Source organism: Pan paniscus, chromosome 20, assembly GCF_029289425.2.
Source record: "Pan paniscus chromosome 20, NHGRI_mPanPan1-v2.0_pri, whole genome shotgun sequence".
NCBI classification, from domain to species: domain Eukaryota; kingdom Metazoa; phylum Chordata; class Mammalia; order Primates; family Hominidae; genus Pan; species Pan paniscus.
In genome coordinates this window covers 57,163,182-57,179,263 of record NC_073269.2, presented here as the reverse complement: position 1 = coordinate 57,179,263, position 16,082 = coordinate 57,163,182, and the positions used below count along the sequence as shown (strand labels likewise).

General features: G+C 53.4%; 1 protein-coding gene across 1 annotated transcript; it reads left to right on the top strand.

Moving 5' to 3' along the window:
- Positions 1–1,330: 1,330 nt before the first annotated feature.
- On the top strand, positions 1,331–11,299 carry CTU1 (cytosolic thiouridylase subunit 1). The gene is made up of 3 exons (XM_034945250.3): positions 1,331–1,501; positions 5,244–5,772; positions 10,678–11,299. Exons 2-3 carry the CDS (start codon positions 5,265–5,267, stop codon positions 11,214–11,216), a joined length of 1,047 nt encoding a protein of 348 aa, XP_034801141.1. The 5' UTR covers positions 1,331–1,501; positions 5,244–5,264; the 3' UTR covers positions 11,217–11,299.
- Positions 11,300–16,082: the final 4,783 nt, after the last annotated feature.

The window sequence follows — 16,082 nt, the reverse complement described above, 5'->3', positions numbered from 1 at the left end:
GGGCAGCCTGACACAAGGAGACCTCAGGAAATAAATTCAAGAAATTAACCAACGCACACAGATGAACAGAACTGGCCCATGATAAGGCTTAACAGTGACCTCACGGAGCTCATTTAATATGAAAGGAAGGCATCATGGTTTCCTGTTATGGGGGAAAAAATGGGCTACAGGGTGCATGGGGTTCCTTCTCACGTCATCACCGGCCGTAGACCTACACATCCTGGGGCTCTCTGCACATCTCCGCATCTCAGTCTAAGGCTCTGGTGGTCCCTTAATCTAGAGGATTTTTTTTTTTTTTTTTTTGAGACAGAGTCTCACTCGGTGGCCAGGCTGGAGTGCAGTGGCGCGATCTCGGCTCACTGCAACCTCTGCCTTCTGGGTTCAAGCCATTCTCCTGCCTCAGCCTCCCGAGTAGCTGGGGCTGCAGGCGCGCACCACTACGCCCAGCTGATTTTTGTATTTTTAGTAGAGATGAGGTTTCACCATGTTGGCCAGGATGGTCTCCATCTTTTGACCTCGTGATCCACCCGCCTCGGCCTCCCAAAGTGCTGGGATTACAGGTGTAAGCCACCGCGCCATCTAGAGGAATTTTGAGCCTCAGTTTTTTCGAGGACCTAGGTTTGGGGACGCGGATCTCAAGGGTCTCAGATATCTGAGTCCTTAGACTCCTTGTGCCCCGGTATTTGAGTCACCGGGGTCTTCAAGACCCTTGGGCCTTGTGGGGAGGGTGGAGGCCTCCAGATCCCTGTGTCTAGGGTGCAGACGGTTGTCTCCAGGTCTACTGGTTCTCTCAGGTGCTTTAGTGCCAGGGGTCTGCGTTTTTAACCCCCTTAGTCTCAAGGGTCTGAGTCTCTGAGCCTCTGGGCTCCTGGATTAGGTGAGAAGGGTCTTTGGATCCTTCTGTTTAGAGTCTGGGTCTCCAGCACGCGCATCACGACAGCCCCCGCGTGCGCGCGGAGTTCCACGCCAATCCTCGAAGTCTGCTCTGCGCATGCGCTATCTGCGCCTTTTACACTAGCGACCAACCCCTGCAGTTCCACCTTCAATTCCCACCCGCAACCCCGCCTCAAAGGGCAGAAATCATAGGCCCTGTAATCCCCTTAAAATCCTATAATAATCCCACAAAATCAGTTAATCAGAATACAACTACTTCGCCCATCCAGCAACCTGCCGGGTGACAGCGCGCTGCCATGACAACAACAGTACACGCAGCTCCGCCGCTCCCTGCGGCCGCGCGCAGGCGCAGAAAGTAAACGCGGGGGGAGGGGGAGCAGTGTATTTTGGGAGCGGCAGAAAGAGCAATGCAAGTGTTTCTGGGAGTTGTAGGCCAAGCGGGACCCCGGAGTCGCGGGCGCATCCAGCGGAAGTATCGCATGGGCTTCTGGGAGTTCTAGGCAAGAAAGCCCCAAGACCTTGTAGGAGTGGTAGTCTCGGAGTCACTTCCGTGCCAGGCTTCCGCGTGGTGGGCAGTGTGGGCATCCCAGCACTGAGTTCTGCCCGGGTGAGTATTTCCTCCTGCGGTGGGTCGGCATGTGGACTCCGGCTCTTTGTTGCGGTGCCGTGGGAGGGTTGAGGGTCTCTTCGAGCGTAAGGCCTCTGTGATTTCCCAGCGCCCGTGTCCCTGAGGCCTTGTAGCCAGGATTCCCACTTTGAACGCTGCGGTCCGGCCTGTCTCTTACCGGGCCACTCCCTTCCCCAAGACAGGATAAGACCATCTGCTTGCCCCCGCCCCTATGTTACTATCTGCCTGTCCCCGCCCCCATGCCACACATTATCTGTCCTTTTGACAAGGCTGCAATCCAGAGGCATCCCTGGGGTCCGCGGCCTCTCTTCTGGGAGCATTTATTATTCCCTCATCCTACAGATACTTACTGAGCACCGACTCTGCGCAAGGCGGCGGGAGCGAGGGCACCAGACCAACCCTGTCCCTGCCTTGAAGCAGAGAGACAGACCTGTCACCAGTGACAGCTAGTCAGGATCAGGGCAGCTCTGAGGGCCCTGGTGGAGGCGCTCGACTCAGTGACGAGGGTCCATAAAGTCTTTGAGGGAAGACGCTTAACATGCATGTCAAACCTGACGTGGCCAAATGGAATTCCTGGTCTTCTCCCCTCACGAAATGGCCCCACCGTCCCTCCAATGCTCAGGCCAGAACCTCAAAGTTACCCTTCATCACTTTCTCTCGTCGTTGCCCCAGTCCCTACTCCAATCAGTCTTATACAAGTCCTGTGGGCTCCACCTTCAAAATAGATCCAAAATTTCACTTCTTCCCACCTCTACTGCCACCACTCCTGTCTAGTGTGCTGACCTCCAGCCTTCTGTCCTTGTCCCTGACAACCAACAGTCCTCCCCACACAGCAGCCAAACGAATCCCACTTTTTTTATTTGAGACAAGGTCTCACTCTGTCACCCACGCTGGAGTGCACTGGTGCGATCATGGCTCACTGCAGCCTTGACCTCCTGGGCTCAAGTGATCCTCCTGCCTTGGCTTCCTGAGTAGCTGGTACTACAGGCCTGTGCCACCAGGTGCAGCTAATTTATTTATTTATTTATTTAGAGATGGGGTCTCGCTATGTTGACCAGTCTAGGAATCCTTTTAAAACCTGCCAGATCATACCACTTTCCTGTTCAAAAACCTCGCAAGGCTCCCATCTCCTCCTGAATAAACCTAAAGTTCCACATCATGGCCTATGAGGCTCTGCTAACTTGTGCAGCCTTGTCCCCTGCGAGCGCCTCCCTTCCTCAGGACGTGGACCCCCCAGGACTGGGTGACTGTAGATTTAGGGGGTGAGGAGAGATGAGTCCAGGGTGACATTATGTCCTGTCCTGCAGATGGGCTGGATGAAAGGTGGTGGCTGCTCTCAGAAGAGAGGGAACAGATGGGCAAGAACAGGTTTCTGCCTTTCGAGGAAGAAATAGGTTGTCTGGGCACTTAGGGTCTGAACATCTGAAAGGTGCCCCAGCCATGTGGAGGACCAGCCAGGAGGGACATCTGAATATCATGATTCAGAGGCGCTCATAAGAATGGAAAGAGGCTGGGCACAGTGGCTTACGCCGGTAATCCCAGCACTTTGGGAGGCCGAGGCGGGCGGATCACTTGAGGTCAGGAGTTCAAGACCAGCCTGGCCAACATGGTGAAACCCCATCTCTACTAAAAATACAAAAAAAAAAAAACAAAATTAGCCAGGCATGGTGGTACACGCCTGTAGTCCCAGTTACTCGGGTGGCTGAGGCAGGAGAAACGCTTGACCCTGGGAGGCAGAGGTTACAGTGAGCCAAGATTGTGCCACTGCACTCCAGCCTGGGTAACAGAGCCAGACTCCATCTCAAAAAATTAAATTAAATTAAATTAAAAATCTTTAAAAAATGGAAAGAGATGGGTGCTAGGCAGGACCTGAGGACATGAAGAGGCCTCCCCAAAAGAGAATTGAGCAGGAAATCCAGGAGCACAGAAGGAGTGAGTCAAAAGTCGGGGGAAGAAAGATTCCAAGAGTTGCTGCTCAGCTGTGACAGATGTTCCTGATGGTCACTGCAGATGAGTCCTAAGGGCTGCTTCTTGGGCTCAGTGGCAGGAAGAGTACTCAGGGCAGAGGGGAGAGCCAGTGCAAACATCTGGAGCAGGAGTATTCCTCAGGTGTCAGAGTAAACGACATCAAGGCTGAAGGAGAGGAGGTTGGAGAAACAAGGAGCCACACATGTAGGGCCTCATCGGCCATTAGCAGTTATTATACTAAAGTGAGATGGGATCCAGGGGAGGATGCTGAGAAGATTCAGGGCACGATCCCACTGGCTGTTATGTGAAGGAGTGTTTGTAGAGGAGGCAAGGCGGGAGCAGGAGACCTGTGGGGAGCCCCATGCAGCCGTCCAGGAGAGAGACAGACCAGACTAGGGTGCTGCCGTGGAGACGGTCCTAAGTGTTTGGCTGTTTTGAAACTACATTCAAACAGGATTTGCTAAATTTCATTTAGGTACCTGGAGTTTGAAAAGGTCCGGACTTGGCATTGCAGTTTGGTGCCACCCACTGGGAGCGTGACAAGTGCAGTGAGAGAAAGAGCAGTCCAGGGTCCTGGACCCCAAAGCTAGAAGGATGGAGCTGCCCTGTACTCCAGGAGAAGCACGTTGGGTTAGAAGAATCAGGAATTTGGGTTTTGAGATGCCTATTAGACATCTGAGTGGCACTGGTCTCTGCCCTCATAGAAGTTAGAGATGGTAAATATATAGTCACATAAAATAATTCCACACATTGTGGTAAATCCTAGAAGCAGCGTGACCTGCTCTGAATGGCAAGGAGGTGACTGCAGTAGTCCAGGCTGGAGGTGATGGTGGCTTGGGGAGGAGAACTGAGCCTGGGGAGTTTTTATGGGTTCACCAGGCAGGCAGGACCAAGATTTGACTGGAGGGTTGGAGTCTTGGCTGGGTGGGGAAGAATGAAGTAGGAAAGATAACAGATGAAGGTCAAAGATGGGCCGATCCATGTCTTGGTGAGAGCACAGAAGCTTGTGGGGCATTCTGATACCAGAGCAGGGTTGAGTTCAATCTTGGAGGCCCACCCATTTTCTCACCCTCAAAATGTGTGCAACCCCAGCTAGTCTCCCGAGAGGTGTGATCCAGGCTGCCTGTGTTCCCTGGAGAAGGTGATCACCCTGCCTTTCATAGGATGCAATCAGAACCCATTCCTGGAGACCGTATCCCACCCTACAAAGTGAAATCAATTGGCCTTTCCTGTTTTCCACCTCCCACTGCACAGAGCTTCAGTCCCCTGGCCTCCCTCTGCCCTTAGAGTCACAAACCCCTCACCTCCCAAGGGCTTTTAACAGCCCTGGTGGCCCAGGCCAATGATACCTACCTTGTCCTGATCAGGACTGTAACAAGGGTGGCCTCCCTGGAAGTTGTGACAAATGGGCCTTAATATACACCCCCATCCCTCTGGACAGGACACAACCTAATCCTGGGTATAACCTGCTTGTCGCTCCCTCTCTTTACCCATGAAGCCAGCTTCTTAAGCTACTTCTTTTCTTCGTGCATAATGGGTGCAATCCAAGAAGCCTTCCCTAAGGCAGTGGCTTCCTTACACCGGACCTATTTATAACCATCCTATCCCCAGCGCTAGAAGAAGCTACTCCACTCGCGCACACGTCTCCCTGGTCTATTCCGGGCAGAGGTGCAATCCAGACAATCTCCCCGATGACAGGGACCCTGCAATTCGGAATCCATATGTAACCCACCTCCTCTCTCTCCCTGTCTAGGAGAAGCCGACCCCTCCCGCAATGCCCGCCCCGCCTTGCGCCTCCTGCCATGCTGCACGCGCCGCCCTCCGCCGTCCGCTCTCGGGCCAAGCGCTGTGCGGTGCCTGCTTCTGCGCCGCCTTCGAGGCCGAGGTGCTGCACACGGTGCTCGCCGGCCGCCTGCTGCCGCCCGGCGCGGTGGTGGCCGTGGGCGCCTCGGGCGGCAAGGACTCCACGGTGCTGGCGCACGTGCTGCGCGCGCTGGCGCCGCGCCTGGGCATCTCACTGCAGCTCGTGGCCGTCGATGAGGGCATCGGTGGCTACCGGGACGCGGCGCTGGCGGCCGTGCGGCGCCAGGCGGCGCGCTGGGAGCTGCCGCTCACGGTCGTGGCCTACGAAGACCTCTTTGGGGGCTGGACGATGGACGCCGTGGCCCGCAGCACAGCCGGCTCCGGCCGCAGCCGCTCCTGCTGCACCTTCTGTGGAGTGCTGCGGCGCCGGGCGCTGGAGGAAGGAGCGCGCCGCGTGGGAGCCACGCACATCGTGACAGGTGAGCGTAGTACCAGCCGCAGAGCGGCACTCTCGGAGGCAGTGGGGCGAATGCACAGGCGAGGAGGCGGGACCTGAAAGGGGATTCAGGCGCATGCTCCAGAAGCCGGCGAGGAGACCCTGGTGGCTTAACGGGAGGATCCCTGTACGGAGATGCGGAAGGGCGCATGCTGCAGTTTGGGGCTGGGGCCCTTTAAAGGTTCAAGACGCTGGGGAGACAGAGGGGCCAGGCAGTGATCACAAAGGTTTTTGGGTCTTGGCCACCGTCTTGGTCTCCACAGATTGCCAAAGGGGTGGGAGGTGAAAATCTCTGGAGATTAGATCTCTGGTTCTTTACTTATTTTTAAATGTTTCTAACATGCTTGATCTCTTATGGTCCACCTTTCAGAATCCAGCTCTTTCTCTAAAAAGTATCTCCATCTCTTAATTCCTTTTCTTGGTTGGCCTCTCCTCTTTGATAACTTTTTTTTTTTTTGAGACAGAGTCTTGCTCTGTCTCCCAGGCTGGAGTGCAGTGGCGCGATCTCGGCTCACTGCAAGCTCTGCCTCCCGGATTCACGCCATTCTCCTGGCTCAGCCTCCCGAGTAGCCGGGGCTACAGGCGCCTGCCACCATGCCCAGCTAATTTTTTGTATTTTTAGTAGAGACGGGGTTTCACCATGTTAGCCAGGATGATCTCGATCTCCTGACCTCGTGATCCACCCACCTCGGCCTCCCAAAGTGCTGGAAGATAACTTTTTTATTCTATCTTTTTCATCCATTCCTTCAACAAACAGATGCTAAGTTTCTGCTATATGCCGGATCCCAACTGTGGCCATACCAAAGTTCTTAACCACTCTATACTTCTGTTTCACCCCATCCCTAAAACAGGACTATGAATGGTACCCAGCTCATAAACTTGTTATGACAATTAGATGAGTCAGTAGAAGTATAACGTTATCTATATTATAGTTATGTTACATAACCTGTATGATATAATATAGATTACACATTTTATACATGCTATTATCATCATCGTCAGGCTAGGGCTGAGAATACAGTTACGCACAAGTTCCTACCTTTGCATGGTTATCAGGTACAAAATTATAAACATTATACATGTTATTGACCATGTATGGACATGTTATGGACTATGTGTACACACAGAGAACCCTATGACGTGGAGGGAGTGGGGTCAAGGAACTGTTTTGAAATCTGAAGGCTCACAGTGAAGAGGTAAAGGGGGTAAGAATTAGGGAGAGGTTATTGGCCCGTGAAAAGCCAATTTGGGCTGCCCCAAGAAGTCCAGTGTAGCTGGAGCCCAGAAAGCAAGGGCAGGGGAGGCTGGAGAGGTGGAAGAGGTCAGGCCTTACCCTGTAGGCTGTGGCGGAACCAGTAAAAGTGACATGAAGAGAGTTTCACTTTGAAACTCTCACCCAGGCCATGGTGAGGAACCTGGGTTGGAGGGGCAGGGACAAAGCCGAGGAGACCAGTCAGTGGGAAGCCAGCTGCGGTGATGGAGGTGAGAGATGATGGTTGGAGAGAATCAGCACACTCAAAGCATATGAAGGCAAAAGTAGTTCTGAGTCTGTCATGTGCCACCATGCTAGGTAGGGCCACTGGCTCTGGGGAAGGCTTACTGAGCTTCATTCACTGATGTGGCCCTTTCCTTACTGAGTAACTTTGGAGAAATCCCTAGATCTCTGTGATTGAAAATGGGAAGAATAATCCTTACCATACAAGAGCACACAGTGTATGGAAAGAATGAAAGGCTTCGGCCGGGCACAGTGGCTCACACCTGTAATCCCAGCACTTTGGGAGCCTGAGGCAGGCGGATCACAAGGTCAAACGTTCGAGGCCAGCCTGGCCAACATGGTGAAACCCCGTCTCTACTAAGAATACAAAAATTAGCTGAGTGTGGTGGTGGGCGGCTGTAATCCCAGCTACTCGGGAGGCTGAGGCAGGAGAATTGCTTGAACCCGGGAGGCGGAGGTTGCAGTGAGTCGAAATCACGCCACTGCACTCCAGCCTGGGTGACAGAGCAAGATTCCAGCTGGGGGAAAAAAAAAAAAGAATGAGAGGCTGCCTCAGATTTTAAAGTTAATTTGATAGAATCACTTATTAATTGTACTTCCAAAAGTAATGAAGCCTTCCAGAAAAATCCCTGACTTGCAAGGTGATTTCTACCCTTTGTTTATACACTGCATTTTCAAAGGCGTAGTATAATAATTGTTGTAATAATTATTACAAAACTGGGAGCTCTTAAGTGGGTTTGTAATGACAAGGTGTGGAGCAAATCCAGTCTCCCCTAATTAGTGTGGTTTACAACTTTAAGTCAATAAACATTCAACCAGATGTCATTTGCAGTAGCAAACATGCCCAATCTCAAGGTCACAGGGCTTGGCAGGTGTTTGGAAGGTAACCATTACTACAAACACAATTAGAGCCAAGTTCTTGGAGGTTTTTTACCATATAGACCAGGGCCTCTCAACTTCAGCCCTATTGATATTTGGGGCCAGACAGTTTGTTTTTAGGGAGCTGTCCTCGTGTTACAGGATTTTAGCAGCATCCCTGGCCTCTACCCACTAGATGCTGTTTAATAGTAGTGCCCCACCCCCAACCTGCCACACAGAAACGTCTCCAGCCATTGCCAAATGTCTCTGCGGGAGGGAAGGAGGGCAGACTCATCCCAGATTGAGAACCACTGATATAGACTCAAGTATAACTTGACAAGACACAGAACAAGTTTAGCTTCAATTTCATGGTGACCAGTGTGTAAATATTTCTCACTGTTATTTCTAAACAAAGATAACACAAAAACACTGCAGTGATTACAGGGGTGGTGACACATGCTAGTAATCCCAGCCACTTTGGGAGGCCGAGGCAGGTGGATCACTTGAGCTCAGAGGAGTTCAAGACCAGCCTGGCCAACATGGAGAAACTGCGTCTGTATAGAAATACAAAAATTAGCTGGGCATGGTGGCACACACCTGTGGTCCCAGCTACTCTGGAGGCTGAGGCAGGGGGATCACTTAAGCCCTGGAGACGGAGGTTGCAGTGAGCTGAGATCGTGCCACTGTCCTCCAGCCTGGGCACTAAAGTGAGACCCTGTCTCAAACACACACACACACGCACAATAAGACAAAATGAAAAAAAAAAAAACCATAAAAAAACTACAGTCTGTGTTGTCAGAGGCTCTGTGTCAAGAACCATTTGTTTTCTCTGGCTGCTGTAACAAATTACTTCAAATTTCACAGCTTTAAACAACACAGATTTATTATCTTGTAGTTCTGTAGATAGAAGTCTGGGAAGTCTCACCGGGCTAAAATCAAAGTGTCAACAGTGCTGCCTTTCTCCTGGAGGCTCTGGGGCAAGGGGGTCCATTTCCTTGCCTTTTCCAGCTTCCGGAGGCTGCCCACATTCCTGGCTGATGGTCCCTTCCTCCATTTTCTTTTCTTTTTTTTCTTTTGAGACAGAGTCTTGCTGTGGAGCCCAGGCTGGAGTGCAGTGGAGCGATCTCGGCTCACTGCAACCTCTCCCTCCCAGGTTCAAGAGATTCTCATGCCTCAGCTGGGGTTACAGGTGCCTGCCACCATGACCTGCTAATTTTTGTATTTTTAGTAGAGATGGGGGTTTTGCCATGTTGGCCAGGCTGGTCTCGAACTCGTGGCCTCAGGTGATTCTCCCACCTTAGCCTCCCAAAGTGCTGGGATTACAGGCATGAGCCACTGTGCCCGGCTCTTCCTCCATTTTCAAAGCCAAGGCTGGCAGTTTGAGTCCTACACCGTTTGCATCACTCTAACCTTGCCTCTGCCCTCACACCCCCCATATGCAGTAGGCGGGTGGCAAATGAGGTATCCCCAAGTTCCCCAGGGAGCTTGTGTGTGTTCCCCTCTCAATTCCTGCTGTGTCCACCTCCAGCCACCACCTAGCTGCACCACAGTGCCCAGGGGGCTCCATGGCCCCATCTCCCTCTCCCGGTCTCTGGGGTCCTGGCTGTCCTATGGTGCCAGAGGGGCTCCATGGCTCAGGCTTCCCCTCCCCATCTCTCTCTGGGTCCTGGCTGCCCACTATGTTCAAAGGTCTCCATGGCCGTATCTCTCCCTTTTCTGCCTCCCTCCTCCCCTCTAAGGGTCTTTGTGATTACCTTGAGCGCACCTGGATAACGCACCATTCTGTCCCTATTGTAAAGTCAGCTGATTAGCAGCTCCAATTCAACTTGCAACCTTAATTCCCCTTTGCCCTACAACCAAACATATTAACAGGTTCCCAGAATTAGGCCATGGATTCCCTAGGCGGTGGGGGAGACAGCAGCCTGCCTACCCCTCCAGCTCTCCTGAGAATCTCGGTTAAATGCCTTAAATGCCTTCTGATTTTTGTGTACAGTTTGAATTACGGTTTTAACTGAGGCTGATAAGGTTATTAGCAGCATAATGCACTTTTACTCCCTATATGAAAGGGCAACTAGCATAAGGTCCGCTATGCAGTAGGCGGGTGGTACATGAAGGCACCCCCAAGTTGCGCCAGGGGAGCTTATGTTTCTCTTTGATTTTTTGTTGTGTCCACCTGCAGCCTGCACCTGGCTGCTTCACGGTTCCCGGAGGGTCTCCATGGCTCGCTCTTGCCCTCCCCGTCTCTCTCTGCGTCCTGGTTGCCCACAGTGCCCTAGGGGTCTCCATGGCTCTCTCTCCCCCTCCCTGTCTGTGGATCCTGGCTGTCACACCATGTTTGGGGGTCTGTCTCCATGGCTTGCTCTCCCCGTCGCCGTCTCTCTCTGGGTCCTGGCGGCCCCACTGTGCCCTGGGTCTCCGTGGGTCTCTCCTCCCAGTCTCTCTCTGGGTCCTGGTGGACCCTTGGTTCCCTGGGGGCTCCCTGGCCAGCAGCGCCCTCCGCGCCCCACCTCACCCGCTCCCTTCTCTCCCCACCAGGTCACAACGCCGACGACATGGCGGAGACCGTGCTCATGAACTTCCTACGGGGCGACGCGGGGCGGCTGGCCCGGGGCGGGGGCCTGGGCTCTCCCGGCGAGGGGGGCGCCCTGCCGCGCTGCCGCCCGCTGCAGTTCGCCTCGCAGAAGGAGGTGGTGCTGTACGCGCACTTCCGCCGCCTCGACTACTTCTCCGAGGAGTGCGTCTACGCGCCCGAGGCCTTCCGCGGCCACGCCCGGGACCTGCTCAAGCGCCTGGAGGCTGCGCGGCCGTCGGCGGTGCTGGACCTCGTGCACTCGGCCGAGCGCCTGGCGCTGGCCCCGGCCGCGCGGCCCCCGCGCCCCGGCGCCTGCTCCCGCTGTGGGGCGCTGGCCAGCCGCACGCTCTGCCAGGCCTGCGCGCTCCTGGACGGCCTGAACCGCGGCCGGCCCCGCCTGGCCATCGGCAAGGGCCGCCGGGGTCTGGACGAGGAGGCGACGCCGGGGACGCCCGGGGATCCGGCCCGGCCCCCCGCCTCCAAGGCCGTCCCCACCTTCTAGCGACTTCGGGCCTCCCGCCGGGATCTGATGCCGCGGGGTGGGGGCTGCCTGTAAATGACACTGTGAATAAACCCGTTACCTTACCTGGTCTTCCATGTGGGGTTGGGAAGGAGACGGGGACCCATTGACCTGAAACCCTGAAGAAGCTGGGACCCCAGACTTCGAGGTCTCAGGGAAGAAGGGTCTCGAACTGGGCTTCAGGCCCTGAGGGAGGAGGGGGCTGGGGGGCCATCCTAGGTCTGAGAGAGGAGAGGGCCAGGACTAAGCCTAGAAGAAGTGGGACTGGAGACCCCAGGCATCTGTGGCTGAGGAAGGAGGGCCTGGGGTCGTGGACTCCTGGGTCTCAGGGAGGAGGGGGCTGAACACCTTGTGATTCCTGAGCGAGTGGGGGTTGGTTGGGGACCTCCTGCCCAGTGCCTCTGCTGGTTCTGGGTGCGCTCAGCATGGTCCTGACCCTCCTTGAACACCAGATTCCTGATGTTTCCTGTTTGCCCGCAGTGGGGTAAGCGGAGCGTGACTTAATGGACACACGCCATTCACAGCCGCCGTCACGATGCCTCCCTTCCAGTGCTTCGTGTGTAGCACGCGCTGCACCCTCATTTCGTCTCCACCACGGTCTCACTGGCTGTAGCCTGAAGTGGTAAATGGCCCCAAGACACCCAGTCGGAAGGGGTCACACCGAGGGCTCCCTCCAAAGCTCTCGAATATCGCAGGTCGTGGAATTGGCCCTCCGCCACCCATCCCCTCTCGAATCTCTCCTGGTATCTCTATCATGGGTGAGGAGGGGTTGGATGGGTTCCCCAAACCTTGGACTCTGGAGGCAGGGTTGTGTGAGCCTGTCGGTGACTTAGCCTCTTTCATCTCCCATTTCTCCTCTGAAAATGTAATCAGCCCCCTCCCCCCCTGCCCCCCCATCCGCCCCGCATCAAGGCACCACTGGGAGGAAATGGAAGATCAGAGAAGTTGAGGTGCTCAATAAATGGTGACCACTTGGACTTGGTCGTTCATGTTACTGTCTGACCACCAGGGGGCGCTGGGTTTCAGGGTTGCTGTCCTGTACCGGTACGGGGAGGTTGTGAGAATCTCAAACTTCCCGGGGAGATGGTGCTCTCAGTCCCACCTCCAGGACTTGCTGGGCTGGCTTCTTGTCAGAAATGCCCCTTCTTCCCATCACCCTGCTCAGATCCTCCAGGGTCCTCCTAGAAGGCTTCTCAATTCTCTCCTCCCATCACCCAACCCAGGGCTTAGTATTCTCCCAAACCCCTGCTTCTCAGTCCTGTCCTCACTGTGTGGCCACCCAAACTTGGGCTGGAGGCCAAGGACTAGATGATTCACTCAAAACGTGTATGAGCATCTCCTTTGCATCAGGCACTCCTCTGGGTTCTAGGAACATGGCAGTGAACAGGAGACAAGTCTGCCCTCATGAAGTTCAGTCTGGGAGAAACGGACAGTAAGCACATCAATATGTAATGTCAGGTAGTGATGAATGCTACAAATTAAAAAAAAAATGATGAGAGAGAGACAGGAAGAGTTTGTTTCCACAGGGGTCAGGGAAGGAAGGGCCTTGGAGGAAGTGACGTTATGCACAGACCTACAGAAGCAAAAGAACAAAGCATGGAGCCATTTGGGGGAAGAGCTTTCCTGGTGGAGGGAACTGCTGGTGCAAAAGCCTGGAGGGGTGGGAATCAGCTTGCAAGTGCAAGGAACAGCAAGTCCAGTGTGGCGGGAACAGAGTGGGTGAGGAGGAGAATAGCAAGAGATGAAACGAGCCACTAAGCAGGGATGGGCCATGCATGGTCTTCTGTTGGCAAGAAAGACTTGTATTTTAAGAGTGGTAGGTCTTTGGAGGGCTTTGGTCCCAACAGTGGGTCCAATTTCCATTTTCTAAAAGTTACTCCAGCTGCTGTGAGGAGAATGAGCTGTAGGGGGTGCAAGATGATCAAGATCAATTGTATAGGATGACGCTTGTGTGCCAGTCCTGGTGCCAAGTGTGCCTGCCTTCCTCATTAGCTCAGTGACATAAGGAATGGGTTTTCAGCACCAATTTTTTTAAACTGGTATGTAGAAGGATCTAAAAGTTTATTTTTTGTTTTTTAATATTTTATTTTTCCATAAGTTGTTGGGGTACAGGTGGTATTTGGTTACCTGAATAAGTTCTTTAGTGGTGATTTGTGAGATCCTGGTGCACCCATCACCTGAGCAGTATACACTGCACTGTATTTGTTGTCTCTTTTCCCTCGTTCCCCTCCCACTCTTCCCCCCAAGTCCCCAAAGTCCATTGTATCATTCTTATGCCTTTGCGCCCTCATAGCTTAGCTCCCACATATCAGTGAGAACATAGGATGTTCGGTTTTCCATTCCTGAGTTATTTCACTTAAAATAATAGTCTCCAATCTTATCCAGGTCATTGCAAATGCTGTTAATTCATTCCTTTTTATGGCCGAGTAGTAGTCCATCGTATACGTATACACCACAGTTTCTTTATCCACTCATTGATTGATGGGCATTTGGGTTGGTTCCTTCAGCACCAATTTCATAGAGGATGAAATTACAGCCCAGAGAGGTGAAGTAAGTTGCCCAGGGCCACACTGCAGCAAATCAGCAAAGGAGCTGGAGCTCTGGACACTTTTGCTGGGCTACCTGCTGGAAGCCAGGGGACCTAGGTTCCTATTGCTGACGTGCCAGTGATTTACCGTGTGGCTTTGGGTAAGGGACCTTTTCCCTTCTGTTCATTGGAGTTTGTCCCTCTGCATGGAGGGGGTGGGCAGTGGATTAGATTTCTTTTGTGGTTTAAGGCACTCTCCAATCGAAAATGCAAACCATATGTATAATTTAAAATATTTTCATAGCCGTATTTTTAGAGAAGGGACACAAGTGATATTTTAATAAATTTATTTGACCCACTTATACAAAATATTATAATTTTAGTACGTAATCAGTTTGTTAAAACTTAAGCGAGATGTTTTATACATGTTTTTTCATATAGAGTTTTCAAAATTCGGTGTGTATGTTACACTTTCGGCCCATCTCAATCCAGACTCCCCACAGTTCGGCTGCCACATGGGACCTGTGGGCACTCCACTGGACCGCGCAGGTTTGCAATGTGCTTCCTAGACCCAGACTGCCTGAGTTCAGAACCAAGCTCTTCCGGGAATGCTGTGTGACCTTGAGCAGGTTCTTCGGCTTTACAGTGTGGGGAGGAATGGTACTTCCGTCCTGTGGTTATTGTTAAAAATACATATCAGTGCTTAGAAGAGCGCCTGGCATTTAGTGAGTGCTCGCCGTCCCTCTTAGCCTGGGCTTGCGGCCTTCCTCATGGGGGTCTCTGAAGAGCTGGGGGTGCTAGGTGTGGTGGCTCACGCCTGAAATCCCAGCACTTTGGGAGGCTGAGGCAGGCAGATCACTTGAGATCAGGAATTTGAGATGGAACCCTGCCTCTACGAAAAATACAAAAATTAGCCAGGCGGGGTGGCAGGTGCCTGTAATCCCAGCTACCCAGAAGGCTGAGGCTTGAACCCTGGAGGCGGAGGTTGCAGTGAGCCAAGATCTCGAGATCTGGCCACTGCACTCCAGCCTGGGCGACAGAGCCAGGCTCCGTTTCAAAAAAAAAAAAAGCCGGGGGCGGGGGGAGGTGCTCTTTTCGTCTCTGGCCACAAGGGGTCGCTGTGACCTCGCCTGTGCATCCGGTGGTCATTGACAGCAAAGCCAGGTCTCTCCCTCCGCTACCCAGACTGGGAGCTCAGCTGTCTCCGCCCACCTGCCCGCTGGTCTCTGAGCCAGTCCTTCAGGGTGAGAGACACAGGTTGGCAGAGATCTTAAGGCCCCGTATAAACACTAGACACTCCTTGACCTCAAGACCCCTGTGTCATCCACTCAACAAATACTTTTTGAGCAGGTGATTTGTGACAGCAGTGAACAGAACAAAACCATGCCCTCAAGGGAGATACAAAAAAAAAAAAAAAACGAGAAAAATAAGTCAAATATATGGTATGTTGGATCGTGATAATCGCTTCTATTTAAGTAGGAGGGACGGGGAGGCTTCAAGGAGGAGATATTCAGGGAAAGGTGCAGGGTGAGGCAGAGAGCACAGGGGTGGAGGGTCTCTGGGAAAGTAAGTGTTCCTGGCAGGAAACAGCAAGTGCAGACTCTGAGATTGAGGGAAAAAGGAGAGAGGGCAGGTGGAGGAGAGAGGTGAGAGGGAGAAGCGACTTTGGCTTGGCTTTGTTTCTAAGCACTGCAGAAGCCATGGAGGATATTTGAGCAAAGGAGGGATACTGATCACCCCTTTATTCATGCAGCAAACATTTCCTGACGCCTCCTTGGAGCTGGCGGGCCCTGCGCAGGGCGGTGGGGCAATGCAGCTGAGTCAGCCCCAGTCCCTGCCCTCAATGGGCTCCCTGTCTGGCAGCGGAGGCGGGCAGGGATACTGGCAAGTCAAGATCCGGAGGGATATGTGCCACTGTGGGGCTTAGGAGGGACACAGGGGAGGCCTGAGGTGGGGCTTCTACCTCAGTGTGGTGCGTCATGGAATGCTTCCTGAAAGAGGTAATGTTTAAACCGGGAGCTGGAGATGAGTAAGAATGAGCACAGGAAAGGGCGAGATGGGGACAAATGTGCAAGGCAGAGAGAATCGCAGGCACAGAGGCCTGCAGGCATGGGAGCCCCAAGTCCCTGCGAGGCTTTGCCGCTCCTCCCTGTGCAGGATGGTGGAGGGGGTGGCCAGCCCTCCATAAAGCACTGGAATTCTTCTGGCCGGGATGGGGCACTAGGGAGGGCTAGAGCAGACAGGGCCAGCTCTGGGTGTCAGAAAGATCCCTCTGGGGCCGTGTCCAGGAAGGACTGGAGTAGGGAAGACTCTGAGCCAGG